At 40.0% G+C, this 27,050-nt stretch overlaps 1 protein-coding gene across 8 annotated transcripts in view; it reads right to left on the bottom strand.

Annotated features, from left to right (window-relative positions):
* Positions 1 to 27,050, bottom strand: part of SYTL5 (synaptotagmin like 5) — a 249,609-nt gene that overhangs the window by 175,643 nt on the left and 46,916 nt on the right. For all 8 annotated transcript variants that reach the window (XM_082610596.1, XM_082610593.1, XM_082610595.1 and 5 more), the window contains exon 2: positions 6,838 to 7,314. In XM_082610596.1, the coding sequence (XP_082466722.1) occupies positions 6,838 to 6,956 (119 nt within the window). In that variant the 5' untranslated portion in view covers positions 6,957 to 7,314. The remainder of the gene's footprint in view (positions 1 to 6,837; positions 7,315 to 27,050) is intronic.

Genomic DNA, 27,050 nt, shown 5'->3' with positions numbered 1-27,050 from the left:
TAAATGAGTATCCATTTGTGAATTGAGTAATCCATTCTCCGGCGTGAGGGAGGCACTGAAGAGTTTGACATCTCTTTTATTCTAGCCCCCCTGAGAGGTCAGATACATCACTCAGAAGTTAAAAGTGACCTAAGAGTGGAGTGTGAGCTCTGGAGCCAGACTGTGGGGAATGCAAATCACAGTTCTGCTACTCACTTAATAGCTGTGTGATCTCGGATGAGTTATTTAACTTTGCACTTCAGTTCCCCCACCTATAAATAGGGAAATTAATACTTCTTACCTCATTGGGAAAATGGAGTTGTAATCTGTCCCTTGCAATTGTGCAGAACCTCCTGCTATTTCTTGCTATTTTCTATACCTCCAGATTATTTTGTTGTTCTACAGAGGCAATGAGATACATTAAAGCTGTCCAGCACATGAGCCACTACAAATTGGGTGAGGCATCAAAATCTCCTAGAGATGGAAGGACCCTGTGAAATCATCTAACCTCCCAGACAGAAGTCCATGTTCTACCTCTGATAGCTGACGGCTTCTAGTCCAACTCCATCTTCTCTCTTAGGCTATAAATGTCCTGCTTCTCCCCAAGATGGCTTATCAAGCTTTCAGGTGTATGCAGCTATTCCCAAGGCTAGAACTTACCAAGGTGTTGTTTTCAACACCAAAGGTCAGCAAACTACAGCCCTTGGGCCAAATCCAGCCCACTGCCTGTTTTTATAAATAAAGCTTTACTGGAACACAGCCACATCCATTGGTTTACATATTGTCTATTGCTTCTTTCACCCTGCAAAGGCCGAGTGAAATAGTCACAACAGAGAGCATATGCCCTGTAGAGCCTGAAACATTCTCTATCTGGCCTTTTACAGAAAGTTTGCTGACCCTTGGTTTATACCATAGATAAAGCCTGATCCATGACTGCAAACTGTTTTAGGTTTATGGACCCAGCAAGCATTAAGTTTGTGTCTCTGCTCACCTCCATTATTCTAACAATGAATACAGAGTGCTTGGCTCATAGAACATGCTCAACAAATGTTGATTACTCCTGAGTTCTGGGGATTGTAGGATGCTTTTGGCTGCATGTAACAGAAAATCTGATCCAAACTGCTATAAATAACACTGAAATATATTATATTGCTTAAAGAATAAGGCCAGAAGTGTGGCAGGTTCTAGCATATCAGGATGCTGACAACAATTTTCTGCCAACCTTTTGGCTCCACTTCATCACTGTGCTGGCTTTTATACTCAGCAGCAACCAGGATGACATGGTTCATTGAACCCATCCAGTGAGAAAGAGAACCTTCCATAAATTCAGGCTATATATGTCTGAGTGGGTCATCTTTGGTCTCATGTCCACCACCACCAATAATAATTGGCAGAGGAATCCCAGTCAAGGGATGACTGTCCTAAAAAATCCATTGCTGGAGCTGAGCAAAACTGAGTTTTGGGTAGGGATGAAGAAAAGAGAAATGTACACAGTAAGACAACCAATAGAGTTCACCACTGAGACAAGTCCAAGAATAAGTGCCAAACAGAACATAAGGCCAGATACGTTTTCCTGCATTGTGGCTAAATGGAAATGACATCCTCTAAGTGACAATATAGCCCACAAATGAACTGCTGAAATGAACAGTTGTAACAGGGAAGAACAAAATCTGACTCCATGCTGGATCTGTTTCTTCTACTTTAACCTTTGCTCTCTGCTGCTTTTTGTTACTATAATCACCAGAAGGATGTTGTCTATAGCTATTAGCATACACAATGGCCTCCTTTGGGGAACCCTGCCCCTCTGCCTGAATGTTAAACGAAAGTGCCTTTGCTCAGCTCACAGGGAAACATTCTGACCCTGCCCACCTGTGAATGGCTCCAAGAAAGAAGAAATAAACACATCCCCTCTCTGAGGCTGGCCAAATCAGGAGATGTTTTGCAAGACTTATGGCCTTTTTACATTACTTCCTCACCTCCTCCCCCGCTCTGTTCTATAAAAGAAACTGGCTTCCAGACCCTGATAAGATGGTACTCTGGGACATTAGTCCGCCATCTTCTCGGATGCCCAGCTTTCCAAATAAAGTCATCTTCCTTGCCTCAACACCTCGTCTCCTGATTTACTGGCCTGTTGTGCGGCGAGCAGAGTGAGCTTGGACTCGGTAACACAGTCACTTATAAGTTGAAGATTTCTTATATATAGGCCGATACCACAAAGTAGACATTGAACAGTATTTGTTTTTAGGTGTGAAAGATCAAGTAGGGTAAGAAATTTTTAATGAGGTTTTTTTTTGGAGTAGATACTATGCGGCATGTATTCATATTTGTTAGGCTGAGTTCTTCCAAAGTTAGGAAAACCTAAGGAACAAAATGATCAATGAAGATTTTTATTTTGTGGTTCCAAATGGTCGGTATTTTTTTCCATTTGCAATTACTGTTGATAGCTCAATTTTCTTTGCATCAGTTCTTCCCTCTTTCTTCATTGCATTAAAGCCATCAATATATCTAAGTGATTTGTTCTTCACAGAGAATATTTTAAAAACGTACTTTCTAATAGTTGAAACTTGTGTCTAGATATCTCCTACCTCTTCTTCCTTCTTAGTCGGAAGGAGAAGAATAAATATATCTGAGCCTCTTGGATCAACCTAGAATGCTCTGGTAGTTGGCAAATGTCTCTTCCCAGCCTACAATTCATGCCTGGAGGTAATTATCAGACTTTTCATGTGCCTTTGGCTGCAGAGCACCTTTAGAAGCACCTAGAGGTCAGTCCCACTGAAACCGAGCAGGACCCTGTGGGGCTCCTGGGCACTGAAAGCCTTTCAAACAGTTGCTAACCAGGGAAGGGAGGGGGATGCAGAGACAAGGGAGGAGCAGCCAAGAAACAGTAGTGTAGCCTTGGGGCAGGGTCCTGGTTCCCCATCGAGGGATACACATAACAGTATCTTTGAGCTCTTCTGCAGAACTAAAACCCCCACCAAATGGAAGATGTTAACTACTTGATGAAGCATTCTTCATTCCGGAGAAGGTCACAGTTCACCCATCATCACCTGACTCCAGATGATCTCTGGATTGAAGGAATGCAGGCCCGGCACGCACCCTGCTCCTTATCAGCAACCCAGCCCCCCTGATTATAAAACGCCCCACAAACCCCTACCCTCACCCCCTGCACTGGGACACACAGTTTTGAGGGCATTAGCCCGTTGTGGCCCCCTTTGCAATAAAGCTATTCTTTTCTACCTCACCCAAAACTCTGTCTCCGCGATATAATTAGGTGTCAGAGTACAGAGGCCAGATTCGGCTTCACCACCTTAATTAATGCCACACACTGCAGTGGCTATACGGACTGTGGAGCACAGTTGGGCGACAGGCCTAAAATGTTGATTCAATACCATTTTTACACTCTTTCATTGTTCTATTTTCCTTATCTCTAAGGACAACCTACTAAAGCAAATAAATATACAAACAAACAAGAAATCCACTGCTTCCCAAACTCCAATGTACTAACTTTCCAGATCAGTTTCTTCTTAGTAATCATCATAATTCTTAAAAATTTTCTTTGGCTTCCACTTCCTTCTGAAACTTACTAGCGGAATCTGAAGGCAAATTTGTGGGTAAACAGCTGAAACACAGTTGATCTATACTTGCCAATGTCAAAATCCTTTTCCCATTTCAAGGCTGAGCTCAAATGTTAGCTCTTCTGTGAAACCATTCCTTCAATTTCTATCTTATCCATAATAACTTACTTATTCCTCCAGACTCCCACAAAATATCAACCTACACCTCTGTAGCACAGTGAAAACAATGGTTTTAATAGCTAGCACGAATGTTTACAGTTGCAGTAAAATCTGCTACACCATAAATTCTTTGTGTTGATGATTTTGGAGGATATCAAGGAAAATGGACTAAGTTCACTGACTGGTCTGACAAATCTCCTGGTTGGGCTTTTAAGAAGCTAACTCAGAGATGTAGATACCTGTGCAAGTGATTTATGAAGTGCTCTCAGGAGGAATCTGTAAGGGAGTAGGGGAGGCAGGAAAGGGAAGAGAAGGGGGACTAAGGAAGACGTGATTTTTACCTGAAGGCCAGTCTCAGCATGATCCCATGGGGAGCTCTGAAGCAGAAGTTGCACTGTAGAGTCGGTCTTGCCTTGAGGCAAGGGTTTCTGTACCCATCAGCCATTGGCCCGGGGCAGCCCAGTAGGGACAGAAACTCAAGTTTATCTGGCATTTGTGGCTCTCTACTCCTATGGGCAACTCCAGCCACCCAAAGATAGTCCTCTAAAGAAGGTAGTAGGTGCCAGTCTTTAGAAGTAAAGCACGTGGAAACTGGGAGATGAGAGCACAGATCCAACAAAGGGGCTCAAAAGGATCGGAGTGGAGCACTGATGGTATTCACAACAACTCATAAATCAAGGGCAACACAAACCAACGATAAGCCTAATGATGTTAGCCAGCTATTAGTAAGTGCTTACTGTAGGCCAGTCTTGTTCTAAGCTCTTGGTAATATTAGCTTATTTAATCCTTACAACAGCCTAATGAGGCAGCTAATGTTATTATTTCTGTTTTGTCAAATGAGGAACCTAGATCTATGGAGGCAACTAGTCTAAAGTGACACGAAGGTGACCTTCTTAGTCATGGTGTAACTAAGATTTGAATCAACAAACATAGATGGGTGACTCAACAGCAATGCACTCTAAACCCATGCCACCCACTTGGCGTGGCTTCTCAATACAGGAAGCTGTGAAGAGTGGCAGAGCCTTGAGTCATTTGGCCTGGGCTCCTGTCTTGGTAGCTCAGAAGAAAACGAGACAACGCATCTAACACAGTTAGTGCAGAAAAAAACTGCACGAACTAAATATTAGTCAGTGTTTTTATTAAAGAAGGGAACAAGACATTGCCACTTTCAAAAAAAATCTATTTTCTATAAAAGTATCTTAGATCTGTAAAAAGCCTTTCTTCTGCTATCCTCTAAATGTTTAAAGAGCCAGGAAATCAACAGCTTTATTCTTGATAGCTCTGTTGTATATGACACAATTGTTACAGAGAATAAGGAAAGAAGGCAAGGGAAGATAGGGAAAAAGGAAGAAGGAGTGTAATAGATTATTACTAATAGTTATTGAGAATGACAGGAACAAATATTCTGAACAAAGTCCTGTTCACTGTACTTCAGTCTTTCCTGGGATCTGGTTATTAAATTGTTTTTTCCTAAACAGGGTGATTTTGAATTCACCTGAGAATGTTATCAATAATTGCTTTGTATCTTGCCCCCGATAAACAATATAACTTTTTGCAGCACATTAGAAAATTTAGTCACTTTTCATGACTGGACTACCAATGCCAAAAATATTACTGATTTCTTGAAAATCATTAACTGCATTTCATTGCCACCTGAATTCTAAGCACAGAAAAAGTGCAATAATTTTAATCAAAGCCTTTGTTTAAGATTGGCAGAATACTTTGAAATGATGGAAATAAAAATTCTGAGCTCTTCACTATGAAATAAGAATCAATCAAGAATATCTCAATATCTTTCCAATTCTAAGGATCCTAGTTCCTTTAGGCACATTGAATATTTTTGCAACATGTGAAGATAATCTTATGATGAGTTTTCTCCTCAAGTAAAATAAACATAAGCTTCTGATTGCAGTTTTGGTAGACATGCAATGTACAAAAGCTACATGTTGCACAACAGTAGGCAATGACTGAGGAGGGAACTCTGTTTATGTTTGCTCCTCTACTCAGAGGTGAGACGTAATAACCAAATATATATATATATATATATATATATATATATATATATATATATATATATATATATATTTTGTGTGTGTGTGTGTGTGGTACGCAGGCCTCTCACTGTTGTGGCCTCTCCCGTTGTGGAGCACAGGCTCCGGACGCGCAGGCCCAGCGGCCATGGCTCACGGGCCCAGCCGCTCTGCAGCATGAGGGATCTTCCCGGACCGGGGCACGAACCTGTGTCCCCTGCATCGGCAGGCGGACTCTTAACCACTGCGCCACCGGGGAAGCCCTAACCAAATATATTTAACAAGCAGGACAGGACAGGCAGCAACCAAACAGAATGAATGTGGCAACCAATCAGAATGATGCTCTGATCATTCAGAACAGATGATGTAACCAATCAGAATGGATACTGGCTGAAAGACAGATGAGGTCACACCTGGGGATTCAGCTAAATATCAACCCTGCCTACAACTGATGTGAAACTCAACTCTGCCCACATTACTCAACTCTCCTCACACAGAAACTTATTTCAAGAAATTCAGATGCTTTCTGGGATACAATGGGAAGTTTACACTTTCCAGATCCCCTTCCTCTCCCAGCTCTGGTCAAGGCAAATTCCCACTAAGACTGACCTAAGAAAGGCATTACAAATAAATAATAGTTAACATTTATTGTGCACTTAAGTACCAGGCACTACACATTATCTTCCTTAATCTTTGCAACAACCCTATAAGATGAGTGCTACTATTATCCCTGTTTTATTGATGAGGAAACCAAGGCATGGAGAAGTTGAGTCACTGGTTCAAGGTCACACAACTAGTACATCCCAGAGCTGGTTCTCAAACCTGAGCAGTCCTGCCACTTACCTATGAGTTATGATGTCATTGGCAAATTGACATTCTCATCAACATATTTACAGCTCAATCCCATCCTTCCTTCTAGATAAATGATAAAGTGCCAAAGATGTTTTCTAATATTTGTGCTACTGCTTGCAATCTACGAAATCACTGACTAACACTTGTCACCAATGTGGTTGCAGTTGCCCCATTTCTGATCTAAACTGCTTCAAACAAACGGAAAGCAGTCAAGGAAGGCAGACAAGATAAAAGAACATTACCTTATTCTCTTGTCCTCTACTTTTTTCAAATATTCATCTCTCTTTAGGACTCCCAGGATCATCTCCTTCTCATGATCTAATAAAAATGACAGGTTGATGAACTCCGAGTTCTTAGACATGGTATTTCAGCAGTAGCTCTGAGTAGCACTGGTTGAATCTTCCAGGTGAATTGATATCCACAATTCTTAAGGTCTCCCGGAACAACAGAGTCACTCAGTTGCTTGATGTAGAGAGGCTTTTATAAGGTCTCTGAAGAACTGCTGATGGTAGGTAGGGATTCTTCCAGGCAACACAGAAAACAAGCTCCACTGGGATTACATTTCAAGAAAGTCATTATTCTTTTAACTGAAAAGATCTCCAAAGCCTTCGTGGCGGTGTACAGTCCAGTGGCAGCTGAGTTTCCCTAATGATGCTCAACGTTAACCCAGAAAGTTACAGAACAGGAAACAGATCTGCTGGGACAGAATCCAGAAAACACTGCAAAGGTGGAAAAAACAAAGGAGAGGAAAATTAGGCCATTTTCCTCAGAGCACTTGTAAGAGTGTCTAATTTTTGAAACAGTGATGTACCTAACTCAAAAAACACTTTTTAATCAGTAAACATGCATTTATGAAATACTTATTGTATTTATTACCATCAAAGAGTACTTATATTTCATTGATTCCAGGTTCTCTATGTAAATTCTGCTTCTTCCATTATAACGAGCTTCCTCTACTAGCCAGATCCCGTTACCACCCTTGCAGCTGATCCATGGGTCACCGCTTTGGGACTCTAAGAGCACAGTCTGGACTGTCCACACAGGACAGGTCCCTTAAGTGGCTCCATCATGCCCTCCCTCCCTCCCTCCCCAAAACTAGGAGCACGACATAAAAAAAGCATTGCCGGCAAAACAAATAGGAACCAGTGCTGCACATATCAACCTAAATCTCTGTCACAAACATGTTCAATGAAAAAACTTAAGTTGCAGAAGAATTCATGCAGAATAATAGCATATGCATGAAGGAAATAATTTTCAAAGACATTACATCTAATTTAGGACCACATACATTTGGAGTATAAATATAAGGAAATTCATGGGGAATTCTGAGAGATGCAATCAGAGAGGAGAACACAGGAACTTCAACTACTGGGTGATGTTTTATTCTCAATATAGGTTTATATCTTACGATGTACATGGTTGTTTATGAGTTATTCCAGCTCTGTATTAACATACCACAAAATAGATGTTTTAAAACTATCCCTTTGTCAACATAAGCTCACCAGGCCCTCTCCATCATATTAACTCTTGGGCACATTCTTTCATTGGCTTGCTACCTGTATTCTCTCTGCACATCCCCTTAAGAAAGATGGCTCTTAGTGTGACCTACGGGGTTTTGTGATTAGGCATCATCCCACGACACTGTTCCTCAGCTTCCCTTCAGGTCTCTGAACTACAATCCATATGCAGGTTACACTTGGTTTAGTTGGTTCTAGCCAGGTTTCTAAGGGTAACTAGATATTTACTCAAATGTTGCTTTGGGACCTCCCAGTTACCATAAGGTCAGGTTGACTCAAATGCTGAGATCTGAAAGGATAGGCTCCAGTCCAGGGCCTCTTTAACTTTCCAAAGTCCCCATGTGTTTGTTCTCTACATTGTATAACGAAACCAGAACTTTGCTGAAATGACTCAGAACTGAACTGCTTCCTACAGACCAAGAGCTATCCCCCTTGGAGGAAACTGGCTAGGTCTCAGAGAGTGTAGACTCTCTAAATATACTCCAGTCCTTTCCTCCATCTCCAAAGTTCTAGAGGCTACAGGGCCCAGAGGACCCCAAGATTGACATGAAGAGGAAACAACAAGGTTAAGCGTAAAAGGGGCTCTTCAGAAAGGTTTGGAGGTTTTGTTTTGTTTTTCCTTTTTAATTGAAGTATAGTTGATTTACAATGTCGTGTTAGGTTCAGGTGTGCAGCACAGTGATGTAGTGTGTGTGTGTATTCTTTTTCAGATTCTTTTCACATATAGGTTATTACAAAATATTGAGTAGAGTTCCCTGTGCTACACAGTAGGTCCTTGTTGGTTATCTATTTTATATATAGTAGTATGTATATGTTAATCCTATCCTCCTAATTAATCCCTCCCCCCCGACCCTTCCCCTTTGGTAACTGAACTTATTTAACAGAAACAGACCCACAGAGATAGAAAGGTTTGGATTTTACATCACTGTCAATTGTGGTCTCTCTCAGATAAAGAGCACAGCTGTTTTTCTAACCCTTGTGTGTCTCATCTGGTTTCATGCAGAAATAGAAAAAGCACTTGTAACTCAGTTAATGAACATCTTATCCTCACAGCCAGGTTCACTTAAGATATATTTTGTATTTGAAATGTCAGATTTAGAATGTCCTATGTGAATATTCTATAGAATTGTATTTAGAATTTATTTAAAGCATTGGGAGCTATAAAAATGCTTGACTTGAAGCTTATGGTTTTCCTTGCCTTGGGCTTAAGTTTATGCAAGTCTGCCCTCTAAAAATCCAAGAGTCTACTCATGAGGAGAATAAATGGAGGGGAGTAGTAACACCATGGGGGTAGCACAGGAAGGTGACAGAGAAGATGGGAAATGAAGCATGGATATAAGAAAAATGAAATTAGTCAGTGAGAGCTTAATTAACAAAATTAGCCCTAAATGGATTTTTACCCTGGATTGCTAGAGATGATTTATAAATGAGTGATCAAGGAGATCAGAAGTAACCAAAATTTTATCAAGAAAATCAGGATGTTTCCTCCAGAAGCCAGGACCAGACTGTGAGTATAATTTACTAACATGGAATGGAAATGATGGTCATCCAGTCCTTCCGGAGAAATACAGGGTGGAGCAACCAGAGGAGACAATAAGCTTGGGCAGAGAGAGAGGCAGTCCAAGGAGCTAGGTGCTGATAGTGCCCATCCAGACTCCGACCAGAGCAGAAGTATTTGGGCCTCAAAATGAAAATAATTCCTGGTAGTACACGTTCCATGTTGGGTAAGGAGGCTTCAGTCTGACAAATTTTCATGCCATGAATCACTCAAAGCAGACAACTGTTTCCTCTTGCTTGACTTTTACTTCCTTCTGGACACTTCTGGTTTAAGTTGGCTTCCCCTAGAGCTCTCCCTTCAGGGAATGGATGTCCTGGTCCTGCCAATGGAACCCTCTGTGTCTGGTTTGAACCCATGTCTGATCCGTTCTCTGTATGCTGACCTAATCACATTTCTGAGCCTTTGGAGGACCAGCATCTGGGTTGTGATGAGTTTACTTAAGTATACTTAAGTATGCACCTTTTTTTTTCTGGCATGTGGGATCTTAGTTCCCCGACCAGGTATTGAACCTGTGCCCCCTGCATTGGAAGCTTGGAGTCTTAACCACTGGACCGCCAGGGAAGTCCCTGTGTGTACCATTTTTGGGTGCCTGTTTTCAGCTAGTTCATAGCCCCTCCTGTTGAATCCCTCACCCACTATGTACACACTTTAATCAAGTGAAAAAATGAGTAAAAATAATCACGAGTGCATTTTATCTAGAGGTGATTCTCATTCTTTTAGTTAAATGTACCCAACACTAGTCGGGAGAGATGAGTTCATTTTTATTTTATTCTTCAAAACCTTCACTTAAACAGATCTCTCTCCTTTAACATTTCAGATACAGATTTTTCCCTCTCTAGCCAGTAAGTAGCCTTGCCAAACTGAGCTAAAATATTTAAAAAGATGACAAGATGGTTTGCATGTCATTCTGCCACCTTTCAGCATAGATAGCTCAGGACAGGTCATTAAGTCTGCTTGGTGTCACACAAGATGAGATAATCAAAAATTCTCACAGCACCACACAAAGACGTAAGTTTCTTAAAAAGCATCTGTTTTGAGTAACACACACCTAAAATTAATAGAGGGCTGGTATTTTAGTCAAAGGAAAGGGTATATCTGAATGTATCTCATTATGGGGTACTTGAAATACAGCTTTAAAAACAGTGAGTTTTACAAATATAAAATGGGAGTACTTGATATTCTGGATTGGCCAACACATTTCCAAGTCAATGACAGAAAAAAAAAAGAAGATGATGGAGAAACTGTTGTAGACTAAGAGACCAAAGAGCCATATAACCAAATAACTAAATACAATACATAAACCTTGATTATTTAGATTAGACCCTTTAGAACAAGAGTTATAAAAAGACATTCTTGGGACAATGAGGAAATTTGAATATGGACCGGATATTAGATATTATAAAATTACTAGCTCTTTTAAGTATGACAATGATATTGTGGTTATTAATAAGAATACTGTTTAAAATGTTTTTACTCTTAGAAGATGCATAATGAAGTATTTAGTTGCTAAGTGTGATATTTGTAACTTATTTTCAAATAATTTCAAAAAAGTATTAACTATAGAGAGAAAGCAAATATGGCAAAAGGTTAACAACTGCAGAACCCAGTCGGCAAGTCCATGAGTGTTCACTGTACTTCTTTCAATATTTCTTTATGTATGAACATTTTCGTTAAAAAATTGAAAGGAAACACATGGGGAAAGTGATAATGGTAAATGAAAGCCTTCAAAATTATATTTATGACAACTACACTGTGCGCTATAGACATTATGTGTCCCCTCAAAATTAATATGCTGAAACCTAATCCCCTATGTGATGGTATTTGGAGGTAGAGCCTTTGGGAGGCGATTAGGTCATGAGAGGGGAGCCCTCATGAATGACAAGAGCTTCCTCCTCCTTTCTGCCCTGTAAGGACACAGGAAGAAGTCAGCATCTAAAAGCCAGGAAGTGGGCCCTCACCAGAACTGTGAGAAATTAATGTTTGTTGTTTAAGCCACCCAATCTATGGTATTTTTGCTGTAGCAGCTCAAACAGACTGAGATACTGTGTATCATTTTCTACAGAAAAATGCATTAGAAGTTAGAATATAAAGCAATTATACTCCAGTAAAGATATTAAAAAAGAGAAATTAGAATAACTATAAATTTTTTTTTTTTTTTTTTGCGGTACGCGGGCCTCTCACCGCTGTGGCCTCTCCCGCCGCGGAGCACAGGCTCCGGACGCGTAGGCCCAGCGGCCATGGCCCACGGGCCATGGCCCACAGGCCCAGCCGCTCCGCGGCACGTGGGATCCTCCCGGACCGGGGCACGAACCAGTGTCCCCTGCATCGGCAGGTGGACTCCCAACCACTGCGCCACCAGGGAAGCCCCTAAATTATTTTATAAATGACTGAATAACATTTCCTAATCTCAGGTGGGTAATTTATATCTCAAGACCTCTAGGAAGGATGACATGTCACAAATGATCCTCTATACATTTTATCGTCTTCACAAAGTAACCATAAGATACACAGTGAAAACTGCTAAGGAAGCTATAACCCAGTCTTATCCCAAGATTTATCTTTGTGAAGAATGTTTTTAGCTATGCTTCTTCCATCATTTAAGAAGATTATGAGACAAATAAAAAAAATTCATTGCACTGTTACTTAGTTATAAATTCAGCTAGTCACAAGAAGACCCCACAATAACATGCTCGTTTTAAAAAATGTAATGCCAGAGGGACTATAATAGTTATGAAACATAGACAATGATAACTTAGCTCTTTTGCAGGCACATGTTTCCAATGCAATATGAAGGACATTAACTCCAAGACTTTTACCACTGGAGGTGATTTGGCAACATGTATCATGTTTTAAAATGTGCAGGAACTTGACCCACCAATTCCAAGTATAAAATGTACCCTTAGGAACTAGTAAGACACTTGCGAGATTTGCCATAGCACTGCTTGAGAGCTGAAAATTAGAAACAATGTCAGATAACAGGAAATGGGCACACCGATATAACTTAATCTATTTATTAAGGTGGAAATATGCATACTATATGTCAAGTTAAAAAATCAGGTTATTGAACAACGTGTATCATACAATCCTTTAAAAAAATAAAACATGCTTACATACCAACTTAAAAAAAAATAAAAATAGAATGTTTCTGGAAGTGTTCTTAGGATGAAATTAATACAAATAAAATTAACTTCCTGTTTGCCTGTTACTGTGTGACAACACAACAGTGAGATGGATTTTCAGCACACTTATAGGGATGTTTAGGATGCTTAGAAAAACCAGCTAAATAACACATGCAAAATTCACTTGGGAGTGCCTTTCAAATAGATGAGCAGGCAAGACTACACATGACTGTCAAGAGGTGAGAACCGCCAGAGGGATAAAGATGCTGTGAGGAGAGAAATGAATAGTTCCTTTGCTATGAATCCCAAGCTGAAAGACTCAAAGGCAGATGCTACAGAATTGCAGGCATTTATTTTCTTTTTTTTTATAAATTTATGTATTTTATTTATTCATTTTTGGCTGCATTGGGTCTTTGTTGCTGTGTGCGGGCTTTCTCTAGTTGCGGCAAGCGGGGGCTACTCTTCATTGCGCTGCACAGGCTTCTCACTGAGGTGGCTTCTCTTGTTGCGGAGCACGGGCTCTAGGCCCGCGGGCTCAGTAGTTGTGGCTGGTGGGCTCTAGAGCGCAGGCTCAGTAGCTGTGGTGCACGGGCTTAGCTGCTCCGCGGCATGTGGGATCTTCCTGGACCAGGGCTCGAACCCGTGTCCCCTGCATTGGCAGGCAGATTCTTTTTTTTTTTTTTTTTTTTTTATTTATTTACTTTTGGCTGCCTTGGGTCTTCGTTGCTGCGCGTGGTTTTCTCTAGTTGTGGCAAGCAGGGGCTACTCTTCGTTGCAGTGTGTGGGCTTCTCATTGCAGTGGCTTCTCTTGTTGCAGAGCATGGGCTCTAGGCATGCGGGCTTCAGTAGTTGTGGCACCTGGGCTCAGTAGTTGTGGCTCGCAGGCTCTAGAGCACAGGCTCAGTAGTTGTGGCGCATGGATTTAGTTGCTCCGCAGCCTGTGGGATCTTCCCGGACCGGGGCTCAAACCTGTGTCCCCTGCATTGGCAGGGGGATTCTTAACCGCTGCACCACCAGGGAAGTCCCTGGCAGGCAGATTATTAACCACTGCACCACGAGGGAAGCCCAGGCGTTTATTTTCAATAGAGCAGTTTCTTCTCACGTGGACAAGTCTGCATGGCACATTCCATGGGAGTGCAGTAGTTGAATATTTTTTTCAAAATGGTATTGATTCTCCAAACAGTAATAGGAAGGTCAACTAACAATACCATCAGCTTTATAGTGATGCTCCAAGAACAGCATCCTCAAAATGTCCCACAACAGCTAATACTTAGAGAATTCAACTAATCCTTATGACCCTCTCGCAAAATAAAGTCTAATACCCCCATTTTATAGATGAGAAAACTGAGACAGAGAGAAATTAATTAACATGCCCAAAGTCACACAGTCAGTAAGTAACTCAGAACAGTCTGGTTTCAAGGACCCTGCTTCCAACCATGACAGTTACTGCCTCTCAGGGCCTCCATGGAACAACAGAACCCCACAACTTCTCAGAATCTTTAATGCTCTGATGTTCATTGTGAATTTTCACAGAACCCTCAGTCTGGAAAAATATATTTACCATTATTGGTTCTTAATCCTGGCATCATGTATTTTGATATTTTTAAAGAGAAGACTGTCTATCCTAAAAAAAAAAAAACTGGTTAGGAAGAAAACCTAAATAAATTCAAGAGAGAAAGATTTGAAAGAAAAATTCGAAGACACACTTAGATCATAATATCTGGTAGTTCCCCTGCATGCTTTTTAACTATCAAGACCTATACAATTCTGTATTGCCGAAAAAGTTTCACAGAACAGACCATATATAAATTGTAAATATCTGTACAAAGGAAGCCAACAAGAGACAAGCTGGGAGAATAAGATTTGTTCTATATAAACCAGAAAAAGGATTAATGTCTAGAAAATATAGAGCTCCTACAAATGACAAGAAAATAAACCAGTAAAATAAGGGGCAAAAATAAAAACATGTAATCCACAGTATTAGCAATTCACAAGCAATTCACATAAACATGAAAAGATGCTTATTTAGCTCACTAGTCATTCAATGCAAATTACAAGGAGAACACTTTCTAGTTTTCCTATTAGATTATGAAAATGTAAAAAACAAAAATCAATTATCATCCAGTGTTTGGTGAGGGTGTGTGGAAATGGGCATACTCATGCCCCATTGGTGGAAGTGGAGATAGGTTCAACCCTTAGCTGAGAGAGAATTCTCCATGGGTTCTTCCATATTTACATGTCTTGTGAGCAGAGGCACTAAATGGCCTTTTGTTCTGGACAATGCTTCCAGAAATGTTTGCAGAGTGACCAGTAAAAGACATAGTATGTCTCTCTCTGGAGCAAAGGGAAGATTTGCTTACAATTTGTTTAATAAAGCAAAACTCTCCCTCAAGGGCAGACGGCAGATTTGCTTGTAGTCCACTGTAAAAAATTTGGATACATGTTCAGGGTTCCTCAGCTGCTATGCAAATTCACTGCATGCACAATTTTCACCTGGGAACTTGCAGGCAAGGGGAACCAACACAAACGTGAAGCTCATGAGAGTTGCTGTGAGGAATAAAATACATTGTATATGACCCAGGAATGTGTGTCTTCAATCACCAAACATAAAATAGTGACAGGCCTACTTCTTAGCTTGAAAGTAGGGTAAAATCTCACAGCCTTTATGGTTCCTGTCAACCTTTTTAGAGGATGAATTGAATTTTTCAAAATTGGTCAAAGGGTACAAGATTTCAGTTATGCTAGATGAATAACTCCTAGGGATCTACAGGACAGCCCAGTGCCCACAGCTAACAATACTGTGCTGTTTACTTAAAACTTTGCTACGTGTTAGCATAAATACACAATACATACATACATATATAAGTTGGATGAGGGAAAACTTTTGGAGGTGATGGATATGTTTACGGCATTTTAGTGATGGTTTCATAGGTGTATACTTACCTCCAAACTCATTAAGTTGTATACATTAAATACGTACAGTTTTATGTCAATCGTACCTCAATAAAGTTTTTTAAATTAAGTTTTGAATGTTTTTGACCACTTAAGAATCTATCTTACAGAAAAATTAATACCTGTGTGTACATATGAGGATAATGTAGAGATATTCATAACAGCGTAATCATCAAGAGTGAAAATTCTGAAATAGCCTAAAGTTATAGTAATATCATGGTACCATATTGAAGTGAGGTATTTAAAAATATGTATTGACATGTAAATAACTAAGCTACATTGTTAGTTGAAAACAGAAAGATATTTATGCTTTTAAATGCATACGGATGTAATGTACTGCGGCCAGTATACACACATATAATACATGTAAATGTATAGGTAAAGGCACAGGATGATACATACTGATCTGTTCATCATGTTGCCTATAAAGATGGTAGCTGGATTGTCAAAGGTTGGAGAAGAGATGAAAGGGGGCTTATTTACATATTGGTTTTTATTTTATACATGTTCATATAATCATATATTATTTATGTCTTTAAAAATTTTTAAGAAGCGATAAGGTGTGGTTAGAAGCAAAAGAGAGAGAAGCCAAAAATAATTTTTTAAATGTGATCTTAGAAGAATACAGGTGACACTGCCAGCAACAGGGAAGTTGGGGAGATGTGTGGGTTTGGGTGGGTGATAATCGATTTTGGTTTTAGACATGTTGTGAAATAGGTGATACCACCCTGACTCTTCAGCATCACAGTTTCCCGCCTCCATTCTTGCTCTCCTACATCAGCTTCTTCCAAAACACAAGTGAGACCATTGTCACTCCTATGCTTAAATCCTTCAGTGTCTTTCCTTTGCCCTTAAAAGTTCAAACTTGCTTAATATGGTTTAAAAAAAAAAAAAAAAACCTTCAGGATCCGGCTCTTGCCTGTCCCTCTCTCTCGTATCTATCCTTTAACCACACTCAACACTTCATTCCTCTAAAGAAGCCATGGTCTTCTTCACCTCCAGATCTTCCAATTAGCAAGACTCTCTGCCTGGAACACTTTCCCCCTCCCCTCATCTTCTAACTGCTAAGCATCCACAGGTATCTGCTTAAATGCCTCTTAGTCTAGCTCAGGTATGAGAGGCTGAATAATGGCCCCCAAGATGGTCGTGTCCTCGTCACTAGAACCTTTGCATATGTGACTAGGTCAAGGATCTTGAGATGGGGTAATTATCCTAGATCATCCAGATGGGCCTAATGTAATTACAAGGGTCCTTACAAGATGGAGGTAGTACAGTTAAAGTTAGAAAAGGAAGTGTGCTGAAATAAGCAGAGGTCGGACTGATGGTCTTCAAAGATGGAGAAAGGGGCCATGAGCCAAGGAATGCAGGCAGCTCCTAGAAGCTGGAAAAGGCAAGGAAATGGATTCTCCCCTGGAGCCTCCAGAGGAAATACAGTCCTGCCAAATCCATGATTTTAGCTTTATAAGACTCATTTCAGACTTCTAATGAATGAGATGAAAAAAATCAGACATTTGAGAAGGAACACCTAAAATAAAAATCTCAGCGTGAGGTGATGCTCTACGCCAAAATGGAGTGTAAAAAAGAAACTAAACTCTGGGCAGATGCTTGAGATGAAGAAGTTGGACAATATTCCAGCTCTGTGGCAGCCGCTGCACTGCTAGTGGATTTAGAGTGGAATGTACTACTTAACATCACTGTACATGACATTATGGTGGCCTCCTTATCATGGATGCCTTCTTGTTAACCTGTAGTAGTTTCTCTTTAATCAGACAGAGTTAACCTTCTTCTAATAATTCTGTTACAGAATTTCATTAAATATTGCCACCCTTAGAGCAGATGTATGGAAAATAAACAGAAAAAAATCTGTTTCAGTCAATTAAAAAAACATTACCAGGGAGAATATATGAGGACAAGAGAAGGCTCCATCATACAAAATGTAGGAAGAAGACCAATGATCGGCATTTCCTTGGAAACCTTCAATGAAAGTGGAGTTTATTAGCTCCAAATACAACATGTACAATCATTTCTTCATGTTTGTTAGCTGATGCTCAGTAACAAACCACCCCCAAAACTTAGTAGCTTAAAACAAAAACTTATCTTTTTACAGTTTTGTGGATTGACTGGGCTTAACTGGGAAGCACACGTTTGGTATCTCTTACGAGACTGTAGTCAAAGGGCAGGTGGGGCTGAAAGTCACCTGAAGGCTGGACTAGGTGGGATGTTAAGGATGACTTACTCACATAACTGGCAGTTGATGTCAGCTACTGGCTGGGAACACAGCTGGGGCTGTTGACCACAACACCTATACATAGCTTCTCCCTCATGGTGGTTGCTAGGTAGTCAAGACTTTGTACATGGCAGCTGTCCTCCCCCAGAGCAAGTGTTCTGCCCAAGCAGAAACTGCAAGATATCTTGGGACTTACCATTACTTCTGCCATCTTTTATTTGTCAAGTCAATCACAAAAGCCATCTCAGATTGAAGGGGGTGAATCAGATTCCAAAGGAATGGGAGTAGCAAAGAATTTGTGGCCCTTTTAGTTTCCCATGTCTTACTTCCTCATTTACAGGATATGGAAGTTTGTGGTTACCAGGAATTTGAAGACCAAGGATCATGCATTCTTCCAGTTCTTGATGGGAATGGAAAAACTGCATGTGTACCATGACTCTCTATTTTTTGTTAATGGCTCAGTACAAGTGTAGGCACTTTTAGCTATACAAAGAGAAGTAAGCAGGGTTTGAAATGCTCAGCTGTTCAGACATAAGAACACAAGAGTCATTATTATTTTACATACACAGATGCATAAATCAGTGAAATGGTAGCACAGTCAGCAGAAGTGTAAATTATTTGAAACTCTTCTATAAACAAACAGTATCAAGGGTACTGGTGGGTATTGGGAGAAAACTGGTTCCAATGGGTTCCAGGGACTCATGAAAGGGTAATAGAACAAGAGAGGAGAATGTTCTCAATGCAGGGCCTGGCAAGTAAAATTAAAGGCTCCTCAAAGTATTTCTGCAAGACTTGTGGATGCCCCATTATTTGCAGTAGAGACTCAAACTTTTTTGAGGGACAGTTGATACCTTAGGCAATCAACAATGACTATAGGAAAAATATATATATGTTCTATGTAGAAAAAATACATATATTCTAATGGACAAAGGGGGGGGATAATTTAAGGAATTCATCAACTGTAGTCACCAGAAGATTTTACAGTCCATGGGGTAAGCAATGCTAATACAAAGGCCTCAGAATCAAAGGCTGGCTCTATGTAGCCTCTCAGAGTTGGTGTCATAGAAAACATGGGGCTTTGGAAACTAATGGGATTCATTCTACTCGCTGAGAGGATAACATAGACAAGCTATTCTAAGTTTTTGTTATCTCAGTTTATTCATCTGTAAAATGGGAATATTAACATGCACTTCCTTGGTTTGTTGTGAATCTTAAAATGAATTAATGTATACAAAGTGCCTAGCACAGTATCTGGCACCTAACAGATGCTCAAAACATTTTAGACCTCTCCATCCTTTCTGTTCTTACAATGAAATTAGCAATGTCATTAAAAAAGATCAGTAAAAACATACCTCCATTCCCTTCAATTCACAAAATTCCCAAAGGTCTCTCTCTCTAGCCTCCTAGACTTTTTATTAAGAATTTACAAACTTCTTAGCAATTGCTTAGAAATGCCACTATTTTTATTAAAATAATAAGATTTTTAATAATGCTAAGATTCTTTGACATATGATAACATGCTGGAAGGTTCATAACATGAAGGTAAGTGGAAAAACTCAGGACATAAAGCTACTTATACGGTATGATTCCAAATGTGCTAAAGGAAATACCTACACAACTAAATATTATAGAAAATAGAATGAGAGGAAATAAGTCAAAATATTAAGTTTATCGCTGGTTAGTTATATTACAGCTGTATTTTAGTTTCTTCTTTCTAATTGTCTTCATTTCCATGTTTCTACAATAAATACATATTACTTATAAAATCAGTTTAAAAAAACAGTAAATGTCATTGCTGTCAAAACTATATTCTAGCCATATTAGCTCAACTTTATATGCCATGATACACAATGCATATATCCACTGATCCTGCTTGACTGCTGAACAGGGAAAAAAATCAGTAGTAGAGTCATATGGCTTTGTGGTTAATAAATGTATTTTTAAAATAACGCTTAATTCACTAAGGCATTTTCAGTCTGGAAAAAAACAAAACCAAAGAACAGATACAAAGGATTACAAAGCACAGAAATGTTCGTGCAATAAACTGGTGGAGCTAGGGAATACATAGATGATGGGCTCTGTTCCCAAAGAACTTGTCTATTTTGTAGTGGAGACAGACAAAAACATTAAAAAAAACAAAACAAAAAAACACAATCATAAATGCCAACTTGGCTTTGAGAACGCAAAGAAAAGGACAATTGGGAAAAGGAAAGTGGTCACCGTACAATGTGAAGAGAGTAAATATGAAAAGTCACAAGTACACATGACTAGTCCAGGGAACAGTGAATAATCCCAAGGCTGGGGCCTGAGTTCACGGTGGAGAGGTAAGAGGAAGGGCTGCCAGCCAGGGAGGAATTTTGTGTCCAAATAAAGCACCTGCACTTTATCCAGTGTTTTCCAAACTGTGTCTGTGGGAATGGTTTCTTAGGAAACACAGCAAGGTAGGTTATATGGCCAAGCCTGTGATGCTGATCCCTGCTTCAAAGAGAGCAGCCCTGCTTTTATCTGTTCTAACAGTTGGATTTCCTGGCAGGATTTTACTTGAAGAAAGAGTTCCATGACCTTAAAAAGTCTGAAAACTGCTCACATGCCATCAAACTGTTGAATGCTTTTAAGCCAAGGAATAGCACAGTCAGATTTCTATTTTAGATGTGTGTTTTGAAAGACATCAGTACTGAGTGATTGTCTGAGAGAGTAGAAGTTATGGGGACAGTGAAGAGACTTGGTTGGGCAGGAGGGCCAGGGAGAGACTGGGAACTAAAGCTGTGTTAGTGGGAAAGGAACGAAGCGTCATTTTTCAGATATTTGGGAATGATCTAATAAGGTCCAGTTACCAACAGGATGTGGCTGATGAGGAAGAGGGAAGAGAGTGACTCTGAGGTTTCCGGCATGGAGAACTGCAAAGAGTCTTACATTTTAGTGTACATAAGAACCACCTATGGTGTTCGTTCAAAAATAGATTCCTGAGGTTCCATCTCCAGAGATCCTGATTCAAGAGGACTGGGGTAAAGCCTAGGAACGTTGATGGTAATACTATTCACAGAGACAGAGGATAGAAGATAAAAAAGGTTGAGAGGAGGGCTTCCCTGGTGGCGCAGTTGTTGAGAGTCCGCCTGCCGATGCAGGGGACGCGGGTTCATGCCCCGGTCCGGGAAGATGCCACATGCCACAGAGCGGCTGGACCCGTGAGCCATGGCCGCTGAGCCTGCGCGTCCGGAGCCTGTGCTCCGCAACGGGAGAGGCCACAGCAGTGAGAGGCCCGCGTACCGCAAAAAAAAAAAAAAAGGTTGAGAGGGAAAAAATTAATTAAAATTTGAATATGTTGGCGTCCAGGAGCTTAGGAGGCAAATATCAAAGACCTGTCCAGAAGGGCATTGGAATATGGAACTAGAGTTTATCAGAGAAGTCTACACTAGAGGGGTTTAATTGAGAATCACTGGTACCTACATTATGGCTGAAATCATGCAAGTGAGAATACACAGGAAGAGAAGACGGCCAGGGATAAGATCATGAGGAACAATCATTTTTAAAGAAGAGGCAGAGAAACAAATGAGCTGATGAAAGAGACTAGGGGGAGGGGAAAATCAACGGAGCAAAAGACGCAGTTGAGTCTAATGAACTGGGAGTCAAGTCTATCACTCATAATGGTGGAGGCCACCATTATGTCCAGATTTCAATTAACCTCTCAAGTAAACTGTTACAAACACCTCCGGCTACATGACTTCCAGAGCTTCTGGGTACCACACTAAAGCCAGAAACTCTGGGAAATGCACCATATGTGTAAATTCAGCCCAATCCAGTGTTATATCACATCTTCCTTGGCCCTCTCCTAGTTTCTAATAATATAAATTAGTAAACCTTGCAATTATTTGGGGGGACAATCTAATTCCTTCAAGGTCATACTCTGTACTTGTCCCCCCCAGAGCATATTAAAATCTGACCACAGTTATGGGCCTTGTGGTAACAAGGATTATTTGCAGTGGGTGTTGATTATTGGACAAGCTCTTGCATCCAAAAAACAAGGTAGATAGATAGCCTGAAAATCAGCCATCTGTTAGGAGACCTAAAGTTGTCATTGACCAAGACCAAAGGGAACAGTAGTTCACGATGGACATATGAGAGGAAGCTGTACAATAGGTTATGGTGTAGGAAACCACCTGAAGCCAGGAGAATTGTGAAGAGTCACCTATGTTCTAGTATGAGGGTGGCGCAGGTCTTTCTCACGGGAGCCAAAGTGAGCTAGTGTTGAAAAATAAGCAGGAATGTCATATATATAAAATGCATGGTCGAAGAGCTCTTGCAAGTTCAGAGCTCTGAGCAAACCCCTTCGGTGCCAAGCAGCTTTAAAGTTGGTGCAAGAAGAAGCAATATTCTACCCATAAGTTCAGCTAACTGTTACCCAATTAATCAAACTCTCTATATGGATGGCCAATTACTCCTAGGGCATCCTGCTTCTAAAATCTTATTCACATGACCTAGCTGAGAAGACACTGGGTCCTTTGTGGAAACTCATCCATGCTACTCAGGCAAGTAGCCTGCAACCCAGGAAGATCTTTTTTTTTTTTTTTTTTTTTTGCGGTACGCGGGCCTCTCTCACTGTTGCGGCCTCTCCCGCTGCAGAGCGCAGGCTCAGCGGCCATGGCTCACGGGCCCAGCCGCTCCGCGGCATGTGGGATCTTCCCGGACCGGGGCACGAACCTGCGTCCCCTGCATCGGCAGGCAGACTCTCAACCACTGCGCCACCAGGGAAGCCCAAAACATTGAATTTTATGCTCCAAATGGGTGGATTGTATGGTATGTGAATTATATCTTGATAAGGCTATTTTTTAAAATCAAATTAAAGAATTTTTGGGTTTAGGAGTGAGGCATTGCATTTTTAAAACTTCCCATAGTTTTCCAATAGACAGCTCAAGTAGAGAATTGCAAGGACTCCAGGTTTTGGAGTTAGAAAGCTCTGAGTTCAAACACCAGCTTTGCTACTTATTGTGTTACAGAAGCTAAGCTACTTAACCTGTCTGAACCTCAGTTTCTTCTTTTGTAAAGTAGAGATAATAACAATACCCATCTCGTGGGGTTTCTGGGGGGATAAAAAGTAAATGCTAAGGCAAAATGTCTAGCACAGTCCGTGTCACACACTCTTGTTCCATGTGACAAGATGGAATGCCTCAGACATCAAATACAAAGCCAAAAGAAATCATGACATACTTCACATTATCCAAGTCATAATTAACCATACCTGTTCTATTATCCATGTTGTATTATATTTTATATTGGATTGAATATCTCCTGCTCCATTATTATACCTGACTTAACTCCTTTTCCTTATGGCTCACAGTAATAATGACTGTAGACACTCACGCAGCACTCATATCCAAGTACCAGGCCCTGTTCTAAGGTTGCTTTATATATATTAACTCATTCAATCCTTACATCAACCCTTTGAGTTATTTTTACTATTCCCATATTATTACAGATAGAGAAAATAAGGCAGAGGAGGTTAAACAACTTGCTCAGTGCCACAAAGCTCAAAAGTGGTGGAGCTAAGATTCAAACTAACACAGTCTTCCTCTATTGACCATGTTTGTGATCATCATACTGTACTGTAGAATGAAATATATACATTTATAAACATACACACATATATATACATATACAACAATATACTATATAACACACAGATGTATGTGTACACGTATGTTCTTTTCTTCATATATATACAAAATTTATATATATATAAATTTTGTCTTGGTTAACATTATACCAATGCCCAGCACTCCTGCTTTTGGAGGGTACACATCTGTGCACCAAAGGACCATACAAAGATGGACATACAGGCACACCTGTAGAATGAAAGATGGACTGCAGTAAACACAGATCCTTTTGTTCTTTTTTCCCAAGAAAGGAGGTCTCTATGACAATGCTACTCTAAATGTGGTTCACGGACTGGTGCTGGTCATAAACTGTTAGTTATTGGTCTGCGGCAAGATGTGTGCAAAATTGAGAGCGTTTAAGAACTTTCATAGGAATTTGACATTGGCACGACAAAGGAGTGTGTCACTGTGGACTCATCTCGCTGTACAGTGAATTTTACAAAAGTATTAGTTTGAGGTGGCTTGGAAAATTAAAAACAAAGAAACTGGTCCTTTAGCACAGATAGTTTGGGAAACAACAGTGGGAGGTGACCTGCAATATGTTTTCTTTCTCTTCTGATGTTCCTCAAACTATGTGTTCTCTCTGCCAAGAACAAAGCTTGGAGGCCTGAATGCTGAGTTTTATTATAGGAGTGTAGAGAGGAATATAAGAGATGACACTGGGGCAGCTTCTCCTGGCTAAGAAAGGACATGAAAGCTCCAGCAGTGGTCAAGGTGTGCAGAGAGTAGAGGAAAATGAGGTGAGGAAGGGCCTGATGCTACTTGGGCTCCTGCAAGGATGGTCTGAGCAGCTCAGCTGGGAGAGGGGAGTTAGCAATGGCTGAGGGAACCGGAAGTGCTGAGGGGCCAGCAGACCTAAGAGCCTTGAGTAATGATGAACGCAGCCTCCCGCCATCCCCACCTTGACAGAAGGTCACAGAGATGATGACAACCCCTGAGACGCTAGTGCACAGGGCCAGATCAGTGACAGTTTTATAGATACCAGCACAGATTGTGTGAGCCTGTGAACCCGGGAGAAACGTAAAAATTGGGGCAGCAGGAAAAAAATAGCCCAGGGAAATGCCTTCAGAAGTTATTTAACTCGACCAAGGTGACTCTGGCACAGAATAGGGACTCTGGTTCAAATCCAGGCTCTGAAATTTGTTAGACACCGGATCTTGGAGACATGACTGAACCAAGACATGATCTTGGTTACATGGAAAGTGTTTGAATAGTCCTTAGGTCATAGGAAATCCTCAGGAAGGATGAAGAGTTACTATTATTATTGGTGGCAGTACTGGACCCACATTTTATGTTTGCTGACCCAGGCTCAATAGTTTTCACACTATAATCAATCACATACCACCATTGGATTTTATCTTCATTGTTCAGGAACCTATTCTGTAGAACTGAGTGGTGCTAATATTTAGCTATATCCTACTGTGCTTAAGTATAAAGACAAATATATAACTATTACTCATAAAAACAATGAGACAAACAGGAATTCACTTGAAAGAAAATCAATAGCTGTTTCATTTGTTGTGTATAACTGATTTAGAAATAACCTTCCTGTGTTTAGAGCTCAAACTCAGTAATAGCCAACAAAATTAGATGACAACTGTGAATGGTTTGAAGTAGGTTAAATTCTTCCTTCTGGAACATGGCTACTACAAAGAGAACATCCCAGTCTTTTTTTTTTTTTTCCCATGTTACTGACAACTTCCTTGTAGTTAAGTTACTTTTCCTGAGCTGGCCTCTCAATTAGAGGACAGTGATTCTTTGTCAAAAAAAATGTTTTAATACATTTCTAGTTCCAGCCAAAATTTATAACTTAAAAATTATGTATTTATTTATAGGTACAGACATCTTTGAATACACCATTACTTGTTGAAAGTTGGGGGAAAATGCCTATTTTGTATCAGGCCCTTACTACTTTGAATATTCATCCCTGATATCGTATCACTGGATTTAAATGAAATTAACTTCAAATTTTTAAATCATATGCTAATGTTGATATAATTTCACACTAGGAGACTAAAATCTATTGCTCTCTGTACACAGATCTTGGGAGGATATATCAATGGATTTGTCTATATTCTGACACTTGAATTAAATAAATATATTTCATATGATCTCTCTTGGTCTGTGTTTACCAAGTGGGCTGTTGCTGAACTTTGGCTTTTATAATCCAGATAAAAGTATGTTTAGATTTGAAGTCTATTTTTGAACCCTGGAACATCATTATTTGATGGCTAGATTCCAAATATGATTTCTCTACCCATACACACCCCTCCTCCCACCCCATCTCAACTATATTTTCTGGTAAAATCTACCACTTCCATTCTTAGAATACACTGTCAATGTTAAATAATTTTTTACATTGTTTGGTTTTAAGGATTTTGCTTCCTTTAAAATGAAATATATCTTCAAGTTGTTTTTTTAATCATTATCTTAATTTCCCTCCAAGTCCTGATTCTTGGAAATATTTTCTGACTGCACAACACCAAAAACAAAAATGCCACCAAAGTCTATTTACATGAGCCAGAAATCCTTAAATGAATTGGACGTGTTCATAATGTAGGAACAGAGTGTTTCCTGGCATTCGGTTAGAAAGATTAAATCAAATTAGCCTGGATAAGTCAACTGTTACAAGGACTGGAAATTGCTAAATTAAACTTTAACAAGAGTTACAAATGGTACTGTGCCTACTTGGAAATGAATAAGGTAATTAAGGGGTTCAGGGAAGGTAAGTCGGATTTTAATATTTTTATTCAGTGAAGAAGAAAATGAAGTAAAAGCCTATTAAATTATTTTTGTAGCTGATAATGCTTAGAGAAAATTGTTTTTTAAAAAAAACTAAGGTGAGAGAACATTTAAATGAACAAGAAGTAGTTTAAAAAGGAAACAGTGGCAACTCTAAAAATTGAGCATAAACTTTTGTTAGCAAAAACAAAGATGGGAACTAACATGCAAGAGAGCATCCCCATGGCAGAAGCAACAATGAAGTACAGTGCAAAGTAGCTGCCAACTCACAATTATTTGACAACTGTGATGCTCACGTACAGAATCATGGGTGAGAAAAATCAGACTCTTCTTGAACACATAGGGGAATACCTAGTATAAATATTATTTTTATATATTATGAAAAACTATCAAACATTTAATACCAATTGTCAAGGAAAATTGGAACTGCAACATTTAACATCTGCCCAGGACACCACAGCCTGCCCTCTTGAGCCAGACACTAGAGTACAGAGGTGCTGAGATGATAGGGCACAATGGCTGAGAATATGGGCTCTGATTCTGGGCTGCCTGGGTCTGAAGCTGGGCTCAATTACTCATTAATTATGCATAACCTCTATGATCCTCAGTTTCTTCTTCTGTAAATGGGGTGAGGATGATGATATCTATCCCATGGGGGTCTTGTGAAGATTAAATGAGTTAAACAATCT

The sequence above is a fragment of the Mesoplodon mirus genome (assembly GCF_964341445.2).
Source record: "Mesoplodon mirus genome assembly, chromosome: X".
In the NCBI taxonomy this organism is placed as follows: Eukaryota; Metazoa; Chordata; class Mammalia; order Artiodactyla; family Ziphiidae; genus Mesoplodon; species Mesoplodon mirus.
This window is presented reverse-complemented; position numbering and strand designations above follow the sequence as displayed.